Here is a 27770-nt window from a genome sequence, read left to right on the forward strand (position 1 = left end):
TAGTTAGCAGGAATGGTGCGTTTGAATTGATACTTGAATACATTTCTTGCACTGATGAACATGCTGCAGTAGCACATGGTACATTTTATTTGACACTAATTGCAGACATGTCATGTTTACAGCCTTAAAAGTATGTGGATTATTTTTAGTGTGCAATGTTGCTCTTTTTATAGTGTGCACAATTTATGTTTGTTGTTCTTTACTTTTATTTTATGGTGGGGGTTGTTTTAAGTGCGTACATTTGATCTTTTATACTGTGCAAATGTTCTTTTTTAAGAGTTCATGGGGGGCGCTAGTAATACACTAAGGAGCCAAGGGGGCACCAGCCTGCAAAAGTTTGGGAATCATTGGTTTACATCATGGGTGTCAAACTAATTTTCACCGAGGGCCAAATCAGCGTAATGGCTGTCCTCAAAGTGGACGTGTAAATATATGTGAGTGGTATGTAAAATAATTGTAATCACTCTTTCAAGTAAATTAACTCAGAATCTGTTAAAGATTTAAGTCACAAACATTATGGTTATGTTAAAAAAGTGTCACTACAAATATATAATTGGTTAAAAATTAAATACAGTGACAACTTACATATGAGCTACTCGAGAGCAATTCGAGATATGAGATATCTTTCGAGCAAAGATTTTGGGGAAAATATAAATTCTAAGCATTTCCAGACGTTAATACTAGAGACCACGGCTATAAAGTAATTTTATTATCATCTCGTTTATCTCATTACTGTATGTTTTTTTTTCCAATTAATAGTTGAATCTGTTTTTAATGATCAGGAATGTGTATTTTATAGCTATTTAGGGTTAACTTGGATACTTTTGGTGGGCCTGGAACAAATTCATGGATTTTCAGTTATTTCGTAACAGGACAACTTGCTCCAGATACAAGTAATTCTAGATATAAGCAGGTTCTAGAAAAAAATTATCTTGTGTGAAACGCTATTACTGGATAACAAAATCTTGTCTTCAGGATCATTCATTTCTAAATTACACTTATTGGCATTGATATTGAAACACTAGTGTGTAGTTGCGCTAAACCGTCATTTTGCGGAATTCACAGTCAACAAGCATTTTCGTAAATTTAGTTCACACAATACATCATGTGTCATACACATTACCTGGCACAGCTTTTAGCCTGACAAAAAAGTTCAGACAGCCACTTTGTTGCTTTGTGAATTGCGGGAAGACCTAAGACATGTGTCTGTTTTGAAAGGGCCGACTGAAACCACATAACCGTTTTGATAGTTCCCTTATTGTGGTCATGTTGAATTTTACTTAACTTTTTAGGTCATAGAAATATAAATCTTATTCATGTTTTCACATTTTTAAGACTTTTGAAAATTGGATTCAAGACATTTTAATGCCAATCAAGGCATTTTTTAAGAAAAATGAATTCAATACATTTTAAGACTTTTCAAACATCCACGGGAACCCTGTTCAGTTAGCTGGTCGCACACCCCTGTGGACAAATTGTGTTATTATCTTTTTGAAGAGGAGTTTTGTGCCAACCGACACAGATTTGTGAACTGCTGCCAAGCAGTTTATTGTAACATTCTTTTTCAGGTTTACAAACACACAAACACAAAGCACAGTTTTATATGCACAAATGTTCGTGTAAATCAAAAATTTAAATCATGCTTAAACATGGTTCTAATCAGGCCGAGGGATGGCAGATGTTAGCCGACCCGGCTCCTCCGATCACGTTGAATCAAAACGACTGTCCAATCTAGAGAACGCTTATTCAAATTATGGTCACGCCCTTCTTTGACTTCGATGAACAGGAACACCTGCTCAAGTCGAATGGGATGTCAGTTTTTATCAGGACGACAGTCATCCTCACCCTCATACGTCCCGATTTCCAGTAGAGTGCCGCTTTCTTCCAGTTCTAGGAAGTCATCCACTGACAGAAAGGTGTAATCCACCCCTGGAACCTCTCCGTCTCGGGGTGGGCGTGTCGTACCTGAGGAACGGAAAATAAAATTTAGTCTGATGGATTCAGCAAAAACATGTCAAATGAAGTTGAAGGGAGATTTAACGCGCATGCTCGAGGTTTTCTCTAATTCTAGGATTAGAAAGGTAAAGGTAAAAAGGGACTGTTTCAAATAAAGTCCAAATGCCATCCCAAACCTCCAAAAAGAAAAAAAGAGAAGAATTTATTCAAGCGCGTAGAAGAGAGACACGTGCGTACTTGCCTGCTATCAGCTTGATAGAGGCTGCAATGGTGATTTCATACTGTCCTCTCTTGTTTTTCTCATACTCAATATTCAATATAAATTATCTTCTTATTTTTAGTGTACAGTGCTGTTAAAAAGTATTTGCCCCCCCCTTCCAATTTTTTTTTTTTTTTCATATTTATCGCTCACAAAGGTTTCAGTTCATTCATTCTCTGCACCTCCTGCGTGGGTCGCAGGGGTGATGGAGCCCATCCCAGCCATCTTCAGGCAGTGGACACGGGACACCCTGAACTAGTTGCCAGCCAGTTTCAGAGGATTCAGAGACAAATAACTCACTCATCCATTTAGACCTAAGGACAATTTGAACCGGTGGATTAACCTGACGTGCATGTTTTTGAAACGTGGGAGGAAACCGGAGCGCCCGGAGGAAACACGCAGGCACAAGGAGAACATGCAAAGCCTGCATGGGGTGGCTGCGGTAGCTGGAATCGAACCCTGAGGTTGAATGCTAACCACCCATCTGCTGCGCAGCCCAGCTTTCACATGATAAAACCAATTTTGAAATCACACTAAGACAACCCAAGGAAATTGGCAGCGATAACAGAAATCAAATGTTTACAATGATTCAAAAAAATTCTTTCACAACCCTGTGGAGGAATTTTGGCCCACCCCTGCCTGAAGGAGAATGTTTGGCCATCCGTTCATACCATCAAACAAGCGCTCATCTGCAAAATGGTTTAAAATCTGCCATATTGGAGAATTTTCTAGCATGAACTGCCCTTTTAAGCATCTCGTTTAGATTTAAATCTGGAGTTTGACTGCATTTAAACCTTCATTTTTTGGGGAGACATTCAGAGGTGGACTTGCGGGTGTGTTTCAGATCATTGTTCTGCTGCATGATTCATGAGCGCTCGAGTTTGAGGGCATGAACTGATGGCCGGACGTTTTCCTTCAGGAGTGGGCCAAATTCCTTCACAGCGTTTGTGAAAGACTTTTTTCCAATTATTCTAAACGTTTGTTTTCTGTTATCGCTACCAAAGGTGGACCAATTCATTTCAAAAGTTCATTTTATATTTCCTTGGCTCACAAAGAGTGATACTTTAATTGGTTTGAGGGTCTAACATCTTTGTGAGTGATAATTATGAGAAAAACACAGAAATCAGGAAGCGGGAAAACACTTTTACACAACACTGTATGACTATATCACAATAGCCAACATTCAATCGAGGATACTTTACAGACAAGAGAGAGAACCACAGAACAAATCACTCATCAAGTGAAACAAAAACATGATGGCTTATCCAAGCACTTTGTATTCTTGTTGGAAACGCGAGATGAAAGCAAAGTTGTGGGAGACGCTTCGCAGGCTCCGCTAGTTCTAATGAAGCTGTTTGCTGTGACAAAGTGGGGCTGTTATTTCCACATATTCCCCATAGCTGGGAGCTCCGATGAGATGAGTAATTCTGCTGCCCCTTATGTGGTAGAATATTGACAGCTACAAACTTGCAAGATCTCTTCTGGTTTTACATCAGGACATAATTAGCAAACGTCCGTTTCCCACATTTGTACTTGTTTACATTTTTATATAGGAGTCACATAAGAGCAAACATCTCAGCACTGCCAAAGTAAATTCTTACCGCATTGGCAGAAAATCTTGCTAATTGTAGATATATGTTTTCTTTTTTAAAGGTATTCTCTTATAAAAATGCTGGTTTAAGATCAGGTAATTGTGTCATTGTAATCCTGTGCAGTCCTTTGAGACATTTTTGTGATTAAGGGCTATATAAATAAATTTGACTTGACTTAAAAAGAAACATTACCTTAAGTTTTATATTGAGGAGCATGTAACATGAAATCGGAGACCCTATGGCGTTCTAAATTTTGAATGGATCAAATGGGGGTCTGCAGAGCGCATTTTTGTCAAGCATGTAGCTGTTTTTTTTTTTTGCAGTTCTGTTCACCCAAAAGTGAACTGCACTTGTGCCGCAACGATCCATTATCCCGGATTGCATATTGCATAAGTGGGAACCAGCAGAGTGCACTTTTTTTGGCACCTGCATCCCTTTTTTGTCGTTATTTCCACCTAAAATAAACTGCACTTATGCAGCTGTGATCTAATATTATCAATTCCATATTGCTGCACGCCTTTCTGGGCCGCCAGCAATTATTTACATGGTAGTGGCCACGTTCTATTATCCCCAGTCAACTATTGCTTGAAGCGGGGATGAGAGCAAATTTTCTCGTCCCCATAATCAATCGTCAGTCAATTCAGAAATTTGTTGTCTCTTTCCAAATTGCCGTAGTCAACCGCTTGCAAAAAATGCATGGAAAGCTGCCATAAGAGAGATTTTGTTTGCTGGTGAGCAAACCTTTCTCAGATTCATTAATAAATAAGTTTAACAGAGCTAGCAACGAGTAATGTTAGACCATGGTCATAAACATGTGCTGGATATAAAAACCCGCTTCCAGCTGAATCAATGCTTTTCTATGTCATACACTCTATACATACAGTTCAATTGTGCTACATAAGCATCATTCCTTGCCTTAATAACACCACTTAAGATCATGATCATCCATCATTTCTCAAGTCAGGGGATGTAATAGGCCAGAAATGTAGATCAATTGCCAACACCCATCACTGCAGTCTATTGCGTTACTACCAAAAAATAACAATGCACCGTAAACATTGTTATTCACTAATGGAGGAACATTTCTAAAATGAAGCAAGCCTGATAAAACATGGCAGCATGCATGGTTATTTCAGTGTAGCAGAAGAAGTGGAGCAACGCCTCCTTAACGGTAATAGCAAATAAAAAATGCAAGGCCGACATGCCGGAGAACACATGCAAGCTTTATGAAGCGACCAACGTCTTTCCACCGCTTCAAACAGGAAAGGCATCTCAAGGACTGCGCAACCGTCCACCATTGACGTTCTTATGAAAAATGCATCGTGGCTTCCAACTTGGGGCAAAAAAAACAAATGTTATAAAGTACTACAGTGAGTGACTGAAAAGATGGAAGAAAGAAAAGTAAACAGAAAGGGATATTTGATTTTACACAATGATCAAAGGTCTAGTCATGTTTTTAAGAAAGGTTAAACACAGAGGCAAATAAAGGAGTAACATTTTCTGCCAATGGCAGCATTTTTCAGGGCAATGAATAAGCTACTTTAGAATAGACCAGGGTGCTGTTTACTTTTCTATACCTGCGAACACTACTTCTTTAAAACCCTTAATCCTTGAATGCATAAGACCATATGAGCCCGCATATGACCCCGTGGGTTGTTTTTCTTCAAAATCTTTAAGAATATAAAAAAGTTGTGATATTGTCATATTTCAAGTACAGACGCTACCCTACTTACGAACGAGTTAGGTTCCGGGAGATCGTTCGTAAGTTGAATTTGTTCGTAAGTTGCTTCAGTGTTATATTTTGTATGTTTAAGGTTTATATAAGTATGCTTAAGGCTTGTATAAGTAACCTGTATTGTCTTGTACTAAAACAAATAAAAATTTCATAAAATAATATGCTCTGTAAAGTTAAGTTTAACTTACTTTGGAAAGATGAGCTTCAAAAGTTAGGGGCCTTCCTCCTTACTGGTAGAAAGTGGCCGAAAAAAAGTGATCCAACCATTTTCTCAACCACATCAAGCTTTCTTATTCCACTTTGATTTCGAATGAAACGTCTCGCTTCTTCTTTACACTTTACACCAACGATGTCCAATGCACGCACGAGATATTAAACAATAAAAATGTCAAAGTTCTTAGCGCACTAGAGATACAGTACAGTATGTTTACAAACGAACAAGGAAGAGGAAGCCGGATTTCTTCTTCAGAGTGGATGCTGGGTGAGTTCTTACACCGCCACATGCCGGTAGCGGGGGAAAGAAGCACTGCAGGAATATCGTGTACTCGGAAAAAGGGCCACACATTCCAAAGTCTAACTTACGGCAATGTCCCGTTATTTTTCATCATACCGAAAAAAATGTTCGTATGTACCGTTATTCGTAACTCGAATGTTCGTAAATAGGGGAGCGTCTGTATTCCTCGTGAAGAGTGTGTGTGACATGATTCCATTGGTATTTTTATTCCCCCCCCGCAAATTTGCACTCATGGATGAGTGTATGAACTGGTAAGTCATGCATCCAAGGTTTGAAAACGCCTACAACATTTAAAACAAATATAACACTTTTTCCAAAATTGACCAACAACAAAAAATACTTACCAGAGACTAGCTTTTTATTTTACGACTAGCTTATTTTTAAGCGAGACTAAGTCTCTGTTTGTGAAAAAAGCAATCCATTGTTAAAATTAGATTTCCGTTTTGGTACTTTTGGTAAGTTTTCCACTTCCAGTTTTAAACAAGCACATGTTTTTTTCTTTATATTCTAGAGACAGATTGTGTTTCACTTGTAATAGAGTGTGCGAGATAATGTAGCCTTTTCAGGCTGGCGCGTATGCTTTTCGTTGCACTATTATTACGAAATACTATTTTTTATTGCACCACTATAGGCCAGCCTATAAGTATAACGTTGTAAATATTTTTGCCTATTGAGCTTTGAATTTTGCCGTCTTATATTTCTTTAATACGTGTTTACCTTGGAGTGCCACCTTTAATCTTATTGCATACAACATTTGAATACGCTGTTATCAATTACAATAAAGACAATTCAATACAATTGTCCTTGAGCTACCTAATACCCATAGGCACACTAGTTTTTTTTTTAATATTTTATTTCATTTTTCCTGGTATATTGCATCTACTATCTGTGCTTAAATGTTTTCATTTTGTTTTTTTCAAAGGAGGTAAAAAGACGAATTGGATTCAGCTCACTCACTCAACTCTTTTAAGCAGCCAATCATCGCACGCCCTCAATATTTGCAGTTATTAATACCTTGAGTTATTGATTTATTTTTACCAACAAAAACCATCGAGCCTGAAATAATCTGACAGCACCTTATATACTTCAAACAAGGCTGTTCATTTTAAATATCGTACTTAGTCCCATTAAATATTTTTAACATCTGAATAGCCCCCCTTTTATTTTGTTGAATAAGAATCAGATTGTGGGTGGAACGGCAGCTGAGAGGTAAGCGTGTCCGCGACACAGTTCTGAGCTTCAGGTTCAAATCCAGCAACCAGCCTTCTTGTGCGGAATTTGCATGTTCTCCCCGTGCTTGCGTGAATTTCCTTCGGCCACTACGGTTTCCTCCCACATTCCAAAAAACATGCATGTTTGGTTAATTGGCTGGTCCAAATTGTCCCTCGGTATGATCGAGCGAGTGAGTTGTCTGTCTCTGTGTGCCCTGCGAATGGATGGCAACCAGTTCAGGGTCCCCCGTGGCCACTGCCTGAAGATGGCTGAGATGGGCTACAGCACCCACGCAAACCTACTTACAATAAGCGGTGCATATAGTGGATAGATGAAGAATCAGATCATAATGGAAAACGCAAAGCTTGAAACCAACATTAAAATGTTCAAACATGATTATTACGATTGCGTTTTTTTTTTACCTTAATATCAGCTAATTCTGTTTTTTATGCAACCCACCATTGTAACTATCTTGTTTTGTTAAAGGCTGGTCAACAAATCCAATAGGACATGTATCCCCAAAAGGTGGGATTAAAATAGATTATATAAAAAAGTGCTCGTCACACATATGACAGCCAACGCAAAACCAAAATACAATCACCTAATGGACATCACACAGTCTGCATTTGTAATATCATTCTCACATATCGCAGTCTAACGCCAAACACAAATAAAACAACTTTCCAAGAAATCTCTCTTGTCTTGTCTCTACATGTTTTTGTCATGGCGGCACTGATGAAAACAGCGAGCTTGTCTATCCCACAATACATGCTCTCGAGTACAATACACAGCAGTGACGTCGGAAAACAGTTATCAGCCTTTTAAAGGGAAAATCAATCAATGTTTTTACCAACATTATTTATATAAGAGGCAGCACGGCGACGCAGTGGTTAGCGCGTGTGCGCCACAGTTCTAAGGTCTTGGGAACCTCCTGTGTGAGTTCAAATCCAGCTACCGGACTTCCTGTGCAGAGTTTGTATGTTCTCCCCGTGCTTGCGTGGGTTTCCTCCGGGCACTCTGGTTTCCTCCCACATTCCAAAGACATGCATTTCAGGTGGATTGGCCGGTCCAAATTGTCCCTAGGTGTGAATGAGCGAGCGAGTTGTCTGTCCCTGTGTGCCCTGCGATTGCCTGGCAACCAGTTCAGGGTGTCCCCTACCCACTGCTCGATGATTGCTGGGATGGGCTCCAGCACCCCCGCGACCCTACTGAGGATAAGCGGTGCAGCTGATGAGATGAGATTTATATAATATATAACAGGAAGAACATTGGAGGTTTAAGAGTACTTTATTGAATACTTATTTTAACTAGTTCCCCCGCAAATTAAGTCTTCAATTTCTACATTCGAATAAAACAGCAGTAGAAGTCATCTATCAAAGAACCACTACACTATAATGTATCATCACAATCATGTGCGCCAGGTCGCTGAAATTTCCTTTAATCCTCGAGGAATGATAAAAAAAAATCACGTCTGTGTTGCAATCTGGCACTATTTTCCACAGCATGGCTGCCCTTGCGCTGTCATATATAAATAAATGTTTTACATTTTACGTGGCGCAACCCTCATTCCTTTTTTTCTTTTTGCGGAGAAGTAAAAATGTGCTTGTCATTGCAAATCGCCACTTGAATGGTCAAATGATCTGAAGGTGTGAAGGAAACAACTCGGACCAGAGCTAAAAAACAATTTTGTAATTTTGGCCAACAAAACGGCTGATGTGTTGTAGTTCACATTGAAGGATTATCTTGTATTGAATAATGATTCTATTTGAAATTCAAATTTATATTCAAAATACACATTTAAAAAGTGTTCTGTGTGTAGATAGATTTGCACTTTTGAAGTATTTTTTGTCTTGTTTTAATATATTGTTAACCTAATTTATTACTGTAATCCTTTGTTTATCACTGTAATGGAGAGCAAAATCCCCTGCTATATGCGGAAATCCGCCACCCCCTTTTTGACATGCGCTCCTGCTCTCGGCAGCATTAGACTGGAGATAATGGATCATGACCTCAAGGGTGGTGTTCATTTTAGGTGGAAATAATGAGAAAAAGAGCCGCCATACATGAAACAAATTTGCTTCCTCGCCCGAGCTCTCACCAATAGTCCAGTGGGAATAATAGATTAGGGCCAACACAGTGCAGCTCATTTTAGGAAAGCCAAAATGCTTCAGCAAACTTAACCGAGAAAGAAAACTACACTGATGGCCCCTAATCTCAGCGATAGTTGATGATTCAAAACTGTGCATTTAATTTTAGGCAAGCTAAAATGTCACGCCTCCTGACAGAAGTGCCCTCTGTTGGTTCCCACTTGCAGCAATATGGGATCGTAAATAATAGATCCTAGCCGTAGAGTGCAGTTCATTTTAGGCAGTAATACAGTCATTGAAAAAAGAGCCGCCAGGCTCAGCAAAAGTGCGCTCTGCCGGTCTCCCGCTCGCAGCAATATGCACTGGGGATGATGGATCAAAGAATATATATCAAATTGTGTTGCACAAAGGCTGTGATGTACGTAGGACTGTTAATGGATTACAGTATTTTCAAAGAAATGAGAAAAGCACTACTTGAAAAATAGTATGTGCTAATTAGAAAAAAATAAAAATATGATTTAAACCTAAAACTTAAACTCAATAAAACATAATTCCTAAAATCATGAGCCACACTTAAAAGTACTTTTACCGGCTAAATAATACATAAAATAAGTATAATAAAAAATATAAACTTATAATTCGTCATAATTGTACTTAGGTTTGTATTGTTCTGGATTACTAAAATACCTAATGAAATATAATGTTTTGATAACCATATTTATTTCCAGAAGAATAGAGACATTAATGGGTGCCACCAGGCTGTACTTGCCCAAGACACACCACAGGAAATGGTGCCCCTTTGAACCTTGTGGTTAAACCAACCAAACAACCAATCTATAAATGATTAAGTGACAAAGAACTGCAGTGTGTCTGGCTGGCTACCATTTCAGCGTGTCCCCTGCCCACTGCGCAAAGATAGCTGAGATGGGCTCCGACACCCCCGCCGCCCTGTTGAAGACAAGCGGTGCAGATAATGGATGGATAGATATATGGTTGACTATGAACAATATATAATATGAAAGAAGATCCTTGCTAGGTAAAGCCCAAAAAGTTATAAGTAGAGATTGATAAAAAAATCAATATACATACCCCATTGGCACATCATACAAATTTCTACCTAGCTTTTTGTCTAATATTTAGATAAAAATGTATCTCAAATGTATAAGCCAACTTGTTAGGAAGGACATGACTGAAGTGGTACAGCAGAACGCAGGAAGAGAATCTTCCAATAAATGATTCGCAACAAAATAAATCAATCAATCCATACTATAACTGTAATGCAATATGAGTTTAATGATTACATACGTGATTTGCAATGGGAGATAAAGCAATCTTGGCACAACACAAGGACTCCTGCTTTTTTTGGCCCACTTCAGACTGACTATAAAATTTCCTACAAATCATTGAACTACTTTTGGCAGGAGAATATTTACGAACAACAGCAGATTGAGTCGATTTACGACACACCTCCCTCAGTATGTTTGTTTATACAGCAATTAGTCCAACGACCAAAATGCAAAAATGGCTTTTATAAGTCTGAGAGGTCAACATCAAATTAAAATAAAACACCAACTCAAGTGTGGCAGAGAGAAACAAATAGTAAAAGTTAAACCGGCTGTCTGCAACCTAAGGCTCTTTAGCTTCATAGGGCTTCCTAGGGCTTTTGAGGAATGTATAAAAATGAAAAAAGATGGGGTAGGGAAACATGTATAAATACACACAAACTATATACACACACACATACATACACACATATATATATATATATATATATATATATATATATACATATATATACATATATATATATATATATATATATATATATATATATATATATATATATATATATACATATATATATATATATATATATATATATATATATATATATATATATATATATATATATATATATATATATATATATATATATATATATATATATATATATATATATATATATATATATATATATATATATATATATATATATATATATATATATATATATATATATACACACACACACTTACATATACATAATATAAGAGAACCGCAGGTTCGAGAGCGTTCTCCATTCGGGCCCCGATGTTGTGGAATGCTCTGACCTCTGAGATTCGATCTGCAACCGTAGTGGAACTGTTTAAATCCAGGCTTAAAACACACTTCTATTCTTTAGCTTATAAATGACCTACTGTATATTTAATGTTGACAATATCTGTATTACTTGTTATTGCAACATCCATTGCAACCTGGTCATCCTGGAAGGGGGATTACCTCATGTGCGGTCTCTTCTCAAGGTTACTTAATTTCCTCATGCCAAGGGATGGGCTCCAGCACCCCCGGGACCCTACTGAGGATGAGTGGTGCAGATAATGGATGGATGAGGGGATGGTGTAGACAAAAGGATTATTTTAGGATTTTTATTTGAAATCCTGGTTTACTTAAACAGAAATGTGATTTTGTTGTTTTATTCGCTTCTGGTTTTATAAGATTAACGAGGCAGAGCGTTCCTGAAACGTGCCATTAAAGGAGTATGTATTACTTCACCACAAGTTGTCACTGTATTGTGTTGGCCAGCCAAAAACACAGCTACCTGTAGCATCAAAATGGCAGAGAATCATGTCAGCCCCCTGTAGCTCCCCTACAGCTCCCCTCCTTTATATTTAAAATGAATAAACCTTTCTTGATCTACGAGTATTTGAAAACAAAATGCACATTTCCATGAAGGTTAATATATTTTGGCCTTATATTTAAGTCAACATTGTTTTGTTATTGAATGAGGGCTTTGTATCCACAAGAAAGCGCTTAACAGTAAGAAACGACCAATGTGGCTTTCTCAGGGATCATACTGATTATGAGTATTAAGAGAAGGGTGGAAATCGATATTTGGTCAGGGTATACATTTGCTGAGAAAGCTTAAACATTGGCATAAGAAATTTAAAAACAAAAGCAACAAGAAAAAAAGACTATCTATTATGAAGTTAAATAAAACTTAAATAGCGCTCTGAAACCTTTTACAGTAAATAATTTGAATTTCAACACAACTAACATGACTAGTCTCACTTTCGCATGACGAAAAACGTATGGGAAAGTATTTTTCTGTTGTCCCAAAACCACAAAACACGATAAGTTTGTCTTTGCAAACAGTAGATAGGGAGAGTCAGATTTTTCATTCAATTCAAACATTTTTTTACACAGTAAAATCCAATATAACTAGGGTCTCATTCACAATGGTGCTCTGGTTAAAGTGATCAGTGAACAACTACATGCAAAAATAAACATGCATAACACTAAGGCTACTATTGTACTTTATATGAAGCCTACTTTTGTAAAACTGGTCATTGTCGTGAATATTATAGCATTTAGCTACATTGGGGACAGCTTCCTGCTTCAGTGGCTCCGCCCCTGGTCGCTTATACAATCATAAAGCACGGGCTGGGTTAGGTCAGAAACAGAAAGCTTTAGAAGGAGAGAAAAGCTCAGTAGTTACCGGTATCCGTCGAATTCCCAAATATCGTCGACCATAATCGGTCCGCCTGATAGTCGGGTCGACTTCATCTAAATAATACACACTGTCCCTTTAAATAAGCCGCTAGGGCCAACCCTTCCGAGCATAAATCTGATTTGTGAACTGTACACGACTTTTTAATTCCCATTCAGTTTTATTTTCCTCAATTCTTGAAAATTCAAACAGCGAATAGCTTTGAAATGTTCTTCAAAAGCCGCCAAGTGACACATTTAGTGGCAAATTAGCTGGCGTCAGAATAAACACCATCTGCTTATTTAATCATTAACGCAGAGCTCTAGTGTACAGGCAGCTTGAAATAGTCTTCCTTCTTCTGACTTTCTGTGACATGTGACATCAAAACAATCCAAACAAAGATTACTGACATAGATATTGGATTTATGGTGGGGGCCGAATGGAAAACATTTCCATGTATTGTTGGGATGCAAACTTATTTTGAGAACTATCTTGACAATAAATTGGAGTTGAATGTGCTGCGTGGGTTTACACTTGTTGACCTATCGTGGATGTATGTCTGAGAGTTCAAGGGTACAAATCTACCACACGGATATATGATATTCAAAATGCAAATTGAGAGATAGTATATGCCTGCCATGTCAAACTAATCCTGGCTCGGGGTGCATATCCAGTTCTCAGCAGTTCTCCGTACAATGCGTTATGATTCCACCTACATTTGTAATCCGGGAAGTCAATAAGGTAATTCCTAAGCACAGTACATTTGTTTACATCAACTCATCCATTTCCTGCACTGCCTATCCTTACTAGGGCCGCGGGGTGCTGGAGCCCATTGCAGCCATCTTCGGGCAGTGGGCGGGGGACAGGCTTAACTAGTTGCTAGCCAGTCGCAAGGCACACAGACAGACATCTTACTCATTCATTCAAACCTAGGGAAGATTTGGACATGCGTGTTTTTGGAATGTGGAAGGAAACCGGAATGCACGGAGGGAACCCACGCTGGCACGTGAAGAACATGCAAACTCCGAGGCTGCGGTAGCTGGAATTAAACCCTGGATCTCTGCATCGTGAGGCTGCGCCGCCCCCACTTTTTCATAATTGAAAAAAACATATTTCCATAGTTTGGATTAAATGTGTTACCTATTTTAACAGTTGAGTAAATGACACTTTACATCTAAACCAACTCACCACAAACATCACAAACATAAACTCAAGTGGGAGCTATGAATAAAAATATTCTTGCCTCAAGTATACGGTTTAGAAGTAAATACAAAAGAAATACACAATAAGGGTTTTAACAGTGAACATCAGATCCAAAACGACTAGGCTGAGCCTACTGAATCTGAAAAAACACTGCAAAAAATTGTCTTTAACAGGAAACCAGACCGGACGTCAGCTCTTTAACACCCTCACTGCCCTCTAGCAGCGGCAAGCATCATTTTGGTTTGTATTTATTAAAAAAACAACTTTATATAGAAATGAGCTAGAGCCTTGCATTTTTTTGACATGCCGATAATTTTATGTCAGGCTGAATTTACAAAGTCAAACAGGCTGGTTCCAGCCCCTTGGCGGTATGTCTGACATGCCTGTTATAGACTGCATCTGTCCTAAAATGAACCTCTAGTCTACATGCTTGTAAATTAGTCCCAGACTATGGCCTTCCAATCTTACGGCATTTTTACTTTCCAATGAGGAATAAGATGTGTTTGGCCCCTCTTACAACATTTTCTCCTCTATACAAAGATAAGTAAGGGATTAGTTGATCAGTCTGATTCATGTGTGTTTTTTCCTTCCCCAAATAATTGTGCCTTTTCGGATTTTTGGGAGAATTTTACTGGAGAGTGACAAATATCTTGGGAAAAAAACTGTATTCTTGATGTTGATTTAAAGCAACATCTCTGTTTCAACTAAAAATGTTCATCCTTGGCATATAAAAAAAGCATTGGTTTGTGACTTTTGAAAATGCAGGGGTTTCTGGTCCTTGTTAACTGCAATAAACAAGAGATTACCCAACACAAATGTATGGCCTCTCATCATTATCATCATCAAATGATGACAAATGACAGACGCTCTCTATCAGAATCGCCAGGAACAATGCAATGGCTAGACCACACAACTCTCCTGCCACACTCTACAAATCAATGTGGAAAGACCACCTTCCGTCTAGGAAGAATGGCTCTTGGCGCTTGCAGCAACCTGCTGACATTTGACACCCTCAATCGCCTGCCCGCTGTTTATGGTATGGGGAGCTTCCACCCATTGTCTGACACAGGCTTGCACACTTGTAGACCTAGGCATACACACAGACACAGAGACACACAACCACACACATGCACATGGACACAAGAAAACGTACACGCCCCCGTGCTGCCCAACATCTGCTGTCCGCAATTGCAAGGACAATCCACGAGAATTTCTTGATTTCTCAAACACTATTGATTGTTTGCAGGTAAAACACTCCGTAGCGCTCGAGTGTGTATTTTGAAAACAGCAATGAGAAACCACGTCATTGGCTCGGAGTAATCTAGGCAGGGACGGGCAGGGAACGTGATAATTCGCGAGGGAGAGCAAGGGGTTTTACTGAGGTGTGACATTTATTACGAGAGTTTTGTTGATTGAGAAGACATTTTATTGTTAAGGTGTTTTCCTCTGAGGGCCACATTGAAGTACAGTACAAGTGCCATAATTTTGAATCGATGTTTTTTTAGAAAGGACACCACAATCTGAGCATTTTCTTTTTCTTTCTGTTGGAATTATTAAAATAATCCAACCCTAGCATTGTAAGCAATCTTCTTTGCAAGTGTTCAATAGTCAAATTCAGAGATTAACAGTAAACAAGTCCTGAATAACAGTCACAATGACGCAACCCAGGCATTACAAGCATTCTTCAAATCACCCGAAATCTGAGCTTTTTGATAGTTTCTGTTTCATATTATTAAAATAACCCAACCTTAGCCTTAGTCCTAACTAATATATCCATCCAATATCCGCACCGCCTATCCTCAGTAGGGCCGCGGGGGTGCTGGAGCCCATCCCAGCTATCTTCAGGCAGTGGGCAGGGGACACCCTGAACTGGTTGCCAGCCAGTCGCAGGGCACACAGAGACAGACAACTCACTCGCTCATTCAAACCTAGGGACAATTTGGACCGTCTAATTAACCTGACATGCAAGTTTTTGGGAATGTGGGAGAAAACCAGAGTGCCCAGAGGAAACCCACGCAGGCACGGGAAGTACATGCAAACACCACACGAGGAGGCTGCAAAATAGCTGGATGTGAACCATGAACCTCCACACCATGTAGCTACAGCCTTTGGAGTGGATCTGCTTTTGTAACCATAGAGATTTAAGGGCGGTTTATGCTCTACCTAGATCTTCATTGATGTATTCTCTTATTGTACTGAATGTCTACTTCACTTTGAATGTATCCCTTTTCATTCAGTTCAGAGCCTTGTGTGATTTGTAAAAAGATTATGATTCAATAAGACATTTCTGTCTTTTGACATACAGTATCCGCTTTCAGTCCCAAAATTTGCATTGATACTCAAAGGGAAAACAAAAAAATGATAAAGAATAACATGATAGAAGGCATACAGCATTTTACAGATGAGATGACATCAACAATAAAACATATAAAATCAATATCATCTTCATCTTTGCTGCAAATTAGCATTTCCGTTTTGTCCAAAAGTGACATCCTTCTATTTGCAAAAAAATTTTCGCCAAAAACTTGCATTTTTATTTATTCACGTTAGGTTCTATGGCTTACAGTGATGCTAAAATGAGAAGCAAAAACGTGATAACCATGGAAATAAAGTATCAAGAAATATGAACAAGGCACATGAACTGGTACCCTTGCTAAGTTACACGGCCGTACCTAATCAACACTCGAGACTATCATTAAAAATAAGGTGATTAAAGTAAGGAAATCTTCTAAGCGCATGACAACCATTGCAAGGCGAAATTTAAAAATCTGTGTCAACTTTAATCTAGCATTTCCTCCCCCTCTTTCATATTTCCCTGCTACCGGTAAATTTATTTACAAATCTATTTATAAATATATATATATATATATATATATATATATATATATATATATATATATATATATAAGCTATATCTATTTGCGATGGGTTCAAAGCTTGCAGTGATGCTAAAGGAGGAAGCAAAAAAATATATACTTTGTACACGCTGTCCCTTTGAGGAGGATTTATTAGTTTAGAGAAACAAGAATATATGGATTTTTGTTATCATTAAAACGAGCCAAATTTTCTGCCAACAGGGCAATATTTCATTTTTTTACAGTTCAAATAGGGCGAAAACGAATTCAATCACACCCTCTCAAATGGAACAGTTGCTCTGCTTTTAAGAATAGCAAGTGATTATTCGAATAAAAGGATGATGGAGTTGCCTATTATCGTTGAACAGGAGGACGAGGAGAGAGAAAAGAGCTGACACACAATACTGCTGCTGCCCAACACAACGGTCCATTCTTCCAGCTCGCGCCACAACACTCGTCACAGCTGAGTCCCGGCTGCCATTCTCCTGCTGTTCCCCCTAAATCCCTCCCTGACGCTCTCCCCTTTCAAGACTTGGTAGAGGAATGAGCAAGGAGGGCTGACATTGAATAGCGGGCATGCACGTATAGTTTGAAGCGTCGTTAACGAGAAAGATTGTGAACGACTACAAAAGGTTTTTGTTTCTTTTTAAGTAAATGGATGAAAGTTCAGTTTCATTGGCGGTGAGAGAGACAATTTGAATTGGGAGTATGGGTGGGAATATATGGGTAACTCGAGATTGGATTAGGATTCAGAGGGCTGTGTTTCGCAAAAATATGATTGGCGGGGATACGGTTCGATTCCGCTGTATCACCACTACGGCTTACATTTCAGTTTATTGGAACAGTTTTTAGGCCAAGCCTGACATTGGCTATGGCGGGAATATTTAACAATTCACAATAAATAATCGCCTCACTCTTATCAAGTGTCTGTCTGCTATCTGTTTGCTTGCCCCCTCTAATCTTTCTGATTCGAGCGCACGCTATGTTACTGCTCAAAGTCCTAGCTCAGAAAATGCTGGTCTATTAGTGATTCCAAGAGCCAAGAAGAAATCTGCAGGTTCGAGAGCGTTCTCCATATGTTTTGTTGTGCTGTGGAATGCTCTGTCATTTGAGATAAGGTGTGAAAGTGTTTAAATTAAAACAACAATCTTCAGGCATTTATATTCTATGGCTTATAAGTGATGTCAGCTCATACGTCTCAATGGGTGGTCAATTTGTCTTAAAAATATCTATCAATCCATCCATCCATTATCTGGACAGCTTATCCTCAGTAGAGTCGCGGGGGTGCTGGAGCCGAACCCAGTTATCTTCGGGTTGTGGGCAGGGGATGCCCTGATATGGTTGCCAGCCAGTCGCAGGGCACACAGAGACAGACAACTCACTTGCTCATTCACACCTAGAGACAATTTAAACCGGTCAATTAACCGGAGATTAATGTTTTTGGAGTAAGCCACAGTGCCTGGAGGAAACCCACGCAGGCACAGGGGGAACATACAAACCTCCATACAGGGAGGTTGGGGTAGCTGGACTTGAACCCAGAACCTCTGCGCGCTAACCACCCAGCCGCCGTGCCCCCCTAAAACTATCTAATAAAAAATAGTACAACGATAAAGAGCAACGGTAAAGGACAAAATTAACTTAAAATACATAACAGTGAAGCACAAATCAAGTAGTTTATTCTAGTATAGAGGTCCGGAACTTATGGCTCGCAAACCATGTATGACACAAGAACATCTGCTTCGGATATCAAATAATGCTCATGCCAATCTAATCAGTATCGTTCTAATATTGGAATCTGCGAAGCCAGAGCAACAACTGGTTCGATCAAGAACATACAGGGCACAGTCCCAAACACAGTTTACAGTCACGGTGTTACACCAACAGAAAATGTTTTGACTTTACATCTCTATGGAAACCTGTATATTGTTAGATTATTAAGGAGGAAACCCACGCAAGCACAGGGAGAACATACAAACTCCGCACAGGAAGTCCAGTAGCTGGACTTGAACCCATGACCTCAAAACTGTGCCGCACACGCGCTAACCCGTGCGCCGCCGCGCTGCTGCCCATTCACAAATGTGAATGAAGTATATACATTCTGTTATTATCGGATGGTGAGAGGTTTTCCTGACAGTAGTCAGCCCTTATTATGTTCTACAAACTTCGAAATACAGCTACGTCCAGTTTTGACAAAGGGTTATAGTGAACATGTGACTACCTCACTTTGTCAGGAAAATCCCATCCTAGTAAGTTTAATTTTCCATTTTGTCATATCCACACCTTTTTCCTATTAGAAAGGGGCGGGACCTGTTTTTGATGACTTTTCTGAGAGAGACATTCTCCTCTTCTTTTGGAGACACTCTTCAAAACAATGGGTCAGGAGTGCACTCTATTTTATACTATTTTGTAACTTTATAATAACATTTCTCAACTGAACTGCTGTCTTTATCTTATTTTTTCTGGTCCAAATACTCGTCTAAATCCCATAAGTTGAACACGCGCCAACGATCTGGAGATTATTGGACAATGTATGTTCACTGTAAAGACACTATATGATGAAAAGCCACAGAACAAACTGTAAACATCCCAAGACACCAGCCAAGCAATCTAAGTAATTTGATTGGGTAAGTGGTAGGGGTGGGCGCATACCTGCATTTTGTCAGTTGCAGTTTGCCCAAGTTAGGAAAAAATGACCAATGATCACCAACGTGCTTGAGGACTTTTAAGATGACTATTTCCTGATTTCAACACTTGTTTTACACTGCACCACACAATACAGTAGACAGCTAGTGGTCAAATATTTACACAGTGTCTCTTTAAGTAGCTTTGGGATAGAGACAAATTTGAACAAGGATAATTGTTGGTAAGGGACACATGTTCTGGAATTTTCATCAAATGTAACACAGGGAATTAAAATCCACAGGAGAATTAGGTATTGTCTAGAGTTCAGGTTTGGCGGCTTACTTTACTTTTTTCTCCCACTGAAAAAAAATATATACCTTGCTTTTGTGGCTTTTTGAGTCGAAACGGTTCTTGGCTCTTTTTTTTCACCGTGAACGAATAACAATGTCTCATGCGCAGACAGATACTTCATCCTGCTTTGGATACAGTATCATTTATAAACCTCAATATAAAAACCTGCATTGAAAATGCCCAGACACAAAATGCACCTGAATGTTACTACTGTAGTTCCCAGACTATAAGGTGCCACTACAAACTGAAATTTGGTCTGAAATTTGAAAGCATGCTACATTCCAGTGCACCTTAAGTACAGCAAAATACGGTGGATAAGATTGAAATTGTATACAGTACATCCATGTGCGATGCTACACAAGATTTTACAGTGTAGCTGTATTTGTGCAAAAATTGAACAATGTAAAATAAAAAAGGTTTTCTAAAAATCGCAAATCATTGTAAACCGGAATGGAACCCGTGTCACGGCAGTGAGAGCACCGACGATGGGTGGTACAGATGACATACGAAAAGTGCCAGAAACAATTGTTGGAGAATGGAGAAAACAAAAAGTCGTCCTGTACAATAAACACAAAGAAGCATGACAAGGGAAACAACTCTATGGTGTTTGTGATGAGGAAACGGACTGTGCATTTATTTATATCTTTTAAGTATATTTTTGTTTCCTTCATTCTCTGACATTCGTTTTTGGCACTGGGTAAAATAACATAATGATTGGATACAATTTAATGCAATTTTATGTCATCTGTACCACTGGTTATCCAGTAGTCTCGTGTTGAAACCAAGGAGCTGTTTTTGTATCTTTCAGGACAACTTTCAGTTTCCTCCATTCTCTAACATTTGTTTCTGGCACCGCGAGTAAAAGTAGTGTAACAAAAAGATATAAAATCAAATGCCTTTTTGTATGTTATCTGTAACACGATCGGTCTAGTGCAGGGGTCGGGAACCTATGGCTCGCGAGCCATATATGGCTCTTTCTATGAGTATCTGTGGCTCAGAGACCAATTTGATTGCATGCAAAATTTCTCCATTTTGTTCAAAACCGGGGTTGTCTATCCTATTCAGGTACACGTAAAGCCAAACCAAAGTTAAATGCGAAGGAAACACTTCGCAGTATATATAGGGCACGTTTTTCACTACAATTTACAGTCAAGGTGTCACACAAAAAAAGGGGAAAAAAAACTCGTTTTGGCTGTACAACGCTAAAGAATCCTTTATTTAAAAGTTCACTATATAATCTGTGTTCAGTGTTCAGATACTTTATGATGAATTCACAGAACTGTAAATACGCCAAAACGCCGGAAGAGAACTTAGTCATTTGATTGGGTGAGTGGGAGGGATGGGTGGAGCTATGCAAAAAGTACAAGCATTCCCTCCCATCTCTCGCCAAAGGTAAGCACATAAGGCTCCCTATTCTCAGAATGTTGTGACGTTTTTACAAAATAAATGCTTGCATCTGGTTTTGAAACCAATATGTATGAAAAAAAGGGTCAAAAGGAGTTTAACCGATCTTGAGTAATTGCAAGAAAGAGACAAGTTTAAAGTGGTCTGTTTGTTGAATTTGGGACAGGGGCTATGGCATTATTCTCTTTTCATAATTTTTATCAAATCATCAAAAATAAATGTGCTGAAGACCAAGCTTTTGTCTGGGGCGTGGGTTTAGCAATTTAGTAAATTTGTCTCATAATATATGGTGTGGCTCTTTCCCAAAATAAAATTAATATTTTTTGCTTTTATGGCTCTTTGAGTCAAAAAGGTTCCCGACCCCTGGTCTAGTGGGAAGGTTTTGGTGTTCTCACGGCTGCAACCCAGGTTCGATTCCCATTGCGTTCTATGTTTTGCGATTTTGGTCATTTATCATATGATCAATCATTGCACTGATATATAAGTGCAAATGCAAAACAAATAAATGTGGTCGCTCTTACTCTAGTTTTAATTCCATGCGTCTAATAGTCCAACGTACCTTATATGTGAAAATAAATATGAAAAAAGGCCTTTTTGGGGGAGGGGGTTTGTCTTATAATCTGGTGCTTATTATTATGCGGAAAATACTGTTATATTTTGGCCCACATGCACCCCGTTCCTCCCTGAAGCCATTGATAAATATAAAAGAATTACCTCCACCCTGCCGCCCGTGCCACTTTCCCTCGTGATACTCCGCAGATATAATCAAAAACGTAAATCAGAGTCCTTTGGCGCCAACCGCGCTCCATCCCAACCTTCCATCAGTCATGCGCATGACTGCCAGCAAGCACCGCAATTCACAGCTGCCATTTTTCTTCAAAGCTTCACAAGGTCCTCAAATTAGAAGGCCGACCAAGCTTACAGGCTAAGTCAATGTGAGCTATTCACACCCATAGGGGTGTGTGGCCAATGGCTGTAGCCCTGCACCAGGGCCCCTCCTTCTTGCCCCACACACTGCCGCCCCTCTTTTCCGTCTTGCTCTTCTTTCCTGCTATCATCCTCATAAATATAGACTCTTGACATTACCTAACACATGGGCAGTCCTGATAAACAGCCTGGGAGAAAACCTCTCTCGGGTGAGAGGCGGGCTAAAGAAGAAGAGCAGAAGGATTAGGTTTAGGATTCGCTATTCTGCACGGGAGGGGAGGGGACAGTGACATGCAGCAGATTGAAATTAGCCGATTATCGTACTCCGATAGGAGCCAATTTATAGATCAAGTAGGCTGTTTGTCAGAATAGCCCCAGCAACATTAACTACACGGTATTCTGGGCTGTAAAATTCACCTAAAAAAACCCCAATTTGGCCAGATATTAGAAAGTGTGCCTCGTAAACTATTGTGTTGTTTTTGTCTTTTGTTGGCATATTTGGTATTGGAGTGATCCAAAACTAATTGAAAGTCATGAAGTTACACTACTGCAATATTATGTTATTCGGATTATGGTACTAATTACATTTTTCAACAGGTTAATCGTAACTGGCGCGCTACCAAGCTTGAAGTTTTCCATCAAATCTGGTGTGATAGTTTGTTGAAGTATAAAGCGGCCCTTGCCTCTGCAAAATCAGCCTACCTTTCGAAGGTGATTGCGTCACAAAAGAACAATCCCAAGGTCCTTTTCGACACTGTAGCATCGCTTACAAGGCAACAGACTATCCCAGATAGCGCCACTCATTCTGCGCACGACATAATGGTCTTCTTTACTAAGAAGATCCAAAGCATACAGGAAGAAATCGCTAAAGACAGTATTAATTCAACACCTACTAAAGCACTCAAATCTATAGATGCACGACATGGTGGCTGTTCAGGGATTTTGTCCCGTTTTAGTGAACTGTCACCCGATAATCTTAAACAGATGGTGAATACGGCAAAACCGACAACTTGCCAGTTCGACCCCCTTCCAGATTCACTCATTAAAGGTCTCTTTGTCGTTCTTGCACCTTCAGTTCTAAATATTTTAAACATACCACTCTCTTCAAGTGTAGTTCCAGCGGCTTTTAAGTCCGCCGTCATGAACCCACGCTGAAACGACACAACCTTGATCCAGAAAACTTATGTAATTATAGACCTGTGTCAAACCTAACGTTTCTTTCTAAAATACTTGAAAAAGTAGTGGCACAGCAGCTGAATGACTTCATTTCCGAGAACAATCTCTTTGAATCAATGCAATCAGGATTCAGGGCTAACCACTCCACTGAGACAGCTCTGATTAAGGTAACCAATGATTTCCTACGGGCAATGGACTCTGGCGCATCATCACTTTTGCTGCTGCTGGACCTTAGTGCTGCATTTGACACAGTGGACCATAATATCTTGCTAGAACGGTTGGAAAAATGGATTGGTCTCTCAGGAAACGTCCTCTTATGGTTCAGATCCTACCTCTCAGATAGGACACACTGCGTTAAATATGGCGAAATTATGTCTGAGCCCTTTAATGTTACCTGTGGTGTTCCGCAGGGTTCAGTGCTTGGCCCCCTTCTCTTCAGCATTCATATGCTTCCACTAGGTGATATCATTCGCAAGTATAATATCAGTTTCCATTGCTACGCAGATGACACTCAACTCTATCTCCCGATGGAGGAATCTGCCACACTAAACTGGCCTGCCTCACTGAGATAAAAGCGTGGATGTCACTCAATTTCCTGCGTCTTAACTCTGAAAAGACTGAAATGTTGGTTATTGGTCCATCTAAATCCCGTGACTTATTCTCTAAAACTGCTGTGAACATCGACAATTGCCACATCACACAGAGCGACTCACTTAAAAATGTAGGTGTCATATTTGACCCCGATTTGTCCTTTCAAACACATGTGAAGAAAATTACTAGAACCGCTTTCTTCCATCTCCATAACATTGCTAAAATTCGTCCTATACTTTCTCAGTCGGATGCGGAAATCATAATTCACGCGTTTGTTACCTCCCGTCTCGATCACTGTAATGCCCTACTTTCCGGTCTTCCGATGACCAGACTCAAGAGTCTTCAGCTGGTACAAAATGCTGCAGCGAGGCTTTTAACTAGGACAAAAAAGTACGATCACATCACCCCAATTTTGGCTAACCTGCATTGGCTCCCTGTTAGCCTAAGATGGGATTTTAAGGTTCTCCTATTACTATACAAAATCATACATGGACTTTCCCCCTCATATCTTTCAGATCTGATTTCCCCCTATGTCCCAGCCCGAAGCCTTCGTTCCGAGAGCGCCGGTCTCCTGGTGATCCCAAGAGCCAAGAAGTGTTCCGCTGGTTCGAGAGCGTTCTCCATCCGGGCACCGGTGTTGTGGAATGCTCTTCCCCCTGAGATCTGATCTGCTGCCTCAGTGGACATGTTTAAGTCTAAGCTTAAAACTCACTTCTACTCTATAGCATACGAATAACCTAAACATCTTATATGTTATAACTTGTAAAGCCCTTTGAGACTATTTGTGATTAAGGCCTATACAAATAAAAATGACTTGACTTGACTTGACTTAACTGTAACGGATTCAATTTTTAAAGTAACCGTCCCTACTCTGATCATAGGTGTACATTACTGCCGAACAAATTTGAGCAATGATTCAACTATCAACAATCATCAGCGGCCCAAATACATTATATACAACGGGATTCAAACCGGAATCGTGCCCGTAAAGGCCCAAACACTATAACACTAGAGGAACAGATGACATCTGAAAAGGTATTAGACCATATCACATCCAACTATTGTTACTGCCAGAAACAATTTTTTTGTGCATTCTGATAGTTTAAATAGTTTTTCCATGTCATCTGTGTGTCAATAAAGTTGCGAAAGACAGAAAACAGAATGTCAAAAATATTTCAACAAAATACTATAAAAGCTTCCTGTGCGGAGTTTGTATGTTCTCTGTGGGTTTCCCCCGGGCACTCCGGTTTCCTCCCACGTTCCAAAAACATGCATTTCAGGTGAATTGGCCGGTCCAAATTGTCCCTAGGTGTGAATGAGCGAATGAGTTGTCTGTCCCTGTGTGCCCTGCGATTGGCTGGCAACCAGTTGAGGGCGTCCCCTGCCCACTGCCCGGAGATGGCTGGGATGGGCTCCAGCTCCCCCACGACCCTAATGAGGATAAGCGGTACGGCTAATGAGATGAGATGAGACTATAAAAGCTTTTTCACCTACGTATACACATAAAACCACGATCTAGGTCAGATTAACATTGTAAACAATAGTTTGCGATTTTAATCAGTGACACTTATTGATGGATTAATCATTGAACTACTACATGTCATACGTGTATAAAGAGCCCAACGGTAAGTCTAATTTTTGTGCACCTTATAGTCCAGTGCGCTTTATGTATGAACAGTAAATGGGGGCCTTACATTCCGGTCCGGCTTTTATTGCCTAAAATACAGTATATCATTTACGGGTGGGGGTAGAAGGTTATGCCAGATTAAAACTAAAACTTATTTCGAAACTTCCATTTGCGAGGATTGTCATGTGATAAGAACATATATCTCAAACTCATGGCTCGTGGACCAGATGTGGCATGCCACATCTTTTTATAAGGCCTACAAGATGTCGGCCAATTGCAGACGGGCATCTTCGAATTGTAACACTACATACACACGAACACTGCAGTTTGAATTGTATATATTTTTCTTGTTGATGTTGTATGGTGTGTAAAATGTGGTAAGCCTTTTTCATACTTCTTGGTAATTGCAGGATTTTGTTCCCTTGATAAAATAAATATGTGATGCTCCCCTTCACCATCACGGCAAGGGAACCATAGCAAATAAATACAGAACAAAAAAAGACAAAACAAAAAACGTATTGTATCAGAAACTTTTTATCGAAGCACACGAGATTTTGAACTGAATAAGGTAGTGTGGGAGGTATTTCAGCAACTAGCATATCGGCAACTTCATGATGCCGAGGAACAAACCAATTGCTGATAGGCATACTGTATTAGCAATGTAACATATGCACAAGCACCGCAAAGTTTGAAATGTATACGTTTTTGTGGTTGATGTCATGTAGTGGGGAAAATGTTGTAAAGAGTGAAAGAAAAAAACATTAGCGATGAGTGAAAATGTCGTAATGTGGGGTCGCCATATACCGGGGTCTACTGGAACACTAAGTGTAGAGTGATTTTACATCTCCATTTTTTTTTCTGGGATAAAACAAAATATATGTTTTTAAATGTTGTTTGTAAGTGCGCCTTGTAGTCCTCAAAATATGATAATTCTTAAAATCATAAAAATGATTAAAATTATTATTATTAAAAATGTTCTGCCAGTGGCTGCTTATGTGTCAATAATGTTGGAGTTTACCTTGTACACATACGTCAAACAGCTTGCCGAACCAACATTATGATTTTCTCAACTGCCCATCAAGTCAACAAAGCGCTCCGAATTGGCAAAAGAACCGAAAGGCAGAGGAAGATGATTTCTTTCACCGACAAAATTTGAGTCCTTGACATGCTTAAGGGTTCAAAATGAGTTTTATGGCATATATGTGTTTTTCCAATAAAGTCCACGTGATGGCGAAGAAAATATAATTTGGAGTTTTCAACTCGATTGTTCAATGCAGTGTAGCAGCAAGATTATTTTTTAAATTCAGAATTTGACAGTACATCAGTTATTTATAAAGATAAATAGTTTGTAAAGTTGGATTCATTAACCACTAGTGTCGTAGAGGCACCGTTTCCTGTGGTGTGTCTTGGACAAGTACAACCAATAAGACACAATTTTTTGCATCGTTAACATTTTTTAAATATTGTGCAATGGAATGTATAAAAACGGGCAGCAGGGCGGCGCAGTGGTTAGCGCTTGTGCGGCACAGTTCATGTCATGGGAACCTGTCGTGGGTTCAAATCCAGCTCCAGACTTCCTGTGCGGAGTTTGTATGTTCTCCCCGTGCTTGCGTGGGTTTCCTCCGGGCACTCCGGTTTCCTCCCACGTTCCAAAAACATGCATTTCAGGTGAATTGGCCGGTCCAAATTGTCCCTAGGTGTGAATGAGCGAATGAGTTGTCTTTCCCTGTGTGCCCTGCGATTGGCTGGCAACCAGTTCAGGGTGTCCCCTGCCCACTGCCCGGAGATGGCTGGGATGGGCTCCAGCCCCCCCCGCGACCCTAATGAGGATAAGCGGTACGGCTGATGAGATGAGACTATAAAAGCTTTTTCACCTACGTATACACATAAAACCACGATCTAGGTCAGATTAACATTGTAAACAATAATTTGCGATTTTAATCAGTGACACTTATTGATGGATTAATCATTGAACTACTACATGTCATACGTGTATAAAGAGCCCAACGGTAAGTCTAATTTTTGTGCACCTTATAGTCCAGTGCGCCTTATGTATGAACAGTAAATGGGGGCCTTAGACACTTAGAATGTTAGAATGTCTAGGAGTTTCAAGGAGTTGTTGATGAAAAATAAGACCAGTAAAACTAATAGTGTGTATATCTGGGTAGAAGT

At 39.5% G+C, this 27770-nt stretch overlaps 1 protein-coding gene across 10 annotated transcripts in view; it reads right to left on the bottom strand.

Annotated features, from left to right (window-relative positions):
• The window catches only part of LOC148370132 (membrane-associated guanylate kinase, WW and PDZ domain-containing protein 1-like), a 154991-nt gene that overhangs the window by 64283 nt on the left and 62938 nt on the right, over window positions 1-27770 (bottom strand). For 9 of the 10 annotated variants that reach the window (XM_088332485.1, XM_088332483.1, XM_088332480.1 and 6 more), the window contains one exon: window positions 1846-1965. In XM_088332485.1, the coding sequence (XP_088188611.1) occupies window positions 1846-1965 (120 nt within the window). Of the gene's footprint in view, window positions 1-1845; window positions 1966-21991; window positions 22781-27770 lie in introns of those variants that run through there. The other variant, XM_088332487.1, reaches the window with a different exon arrangement.

This window comes from Urocampus carinirostris, chromosome 3, assembly GCF_059441175.1.
Source record: "Urocampus carinirostris isolate Australia breed hairy pipefish chromosome 3, RoL_Ucar_1.0, whole genome shotgun sequence".
Lineage (NCBI taxonomy): Eukaryota > Metazoa > Chordata > Actinopteri > Syngnathiformes > Syngnathidae > Urocampus > Urocampus carinirostris.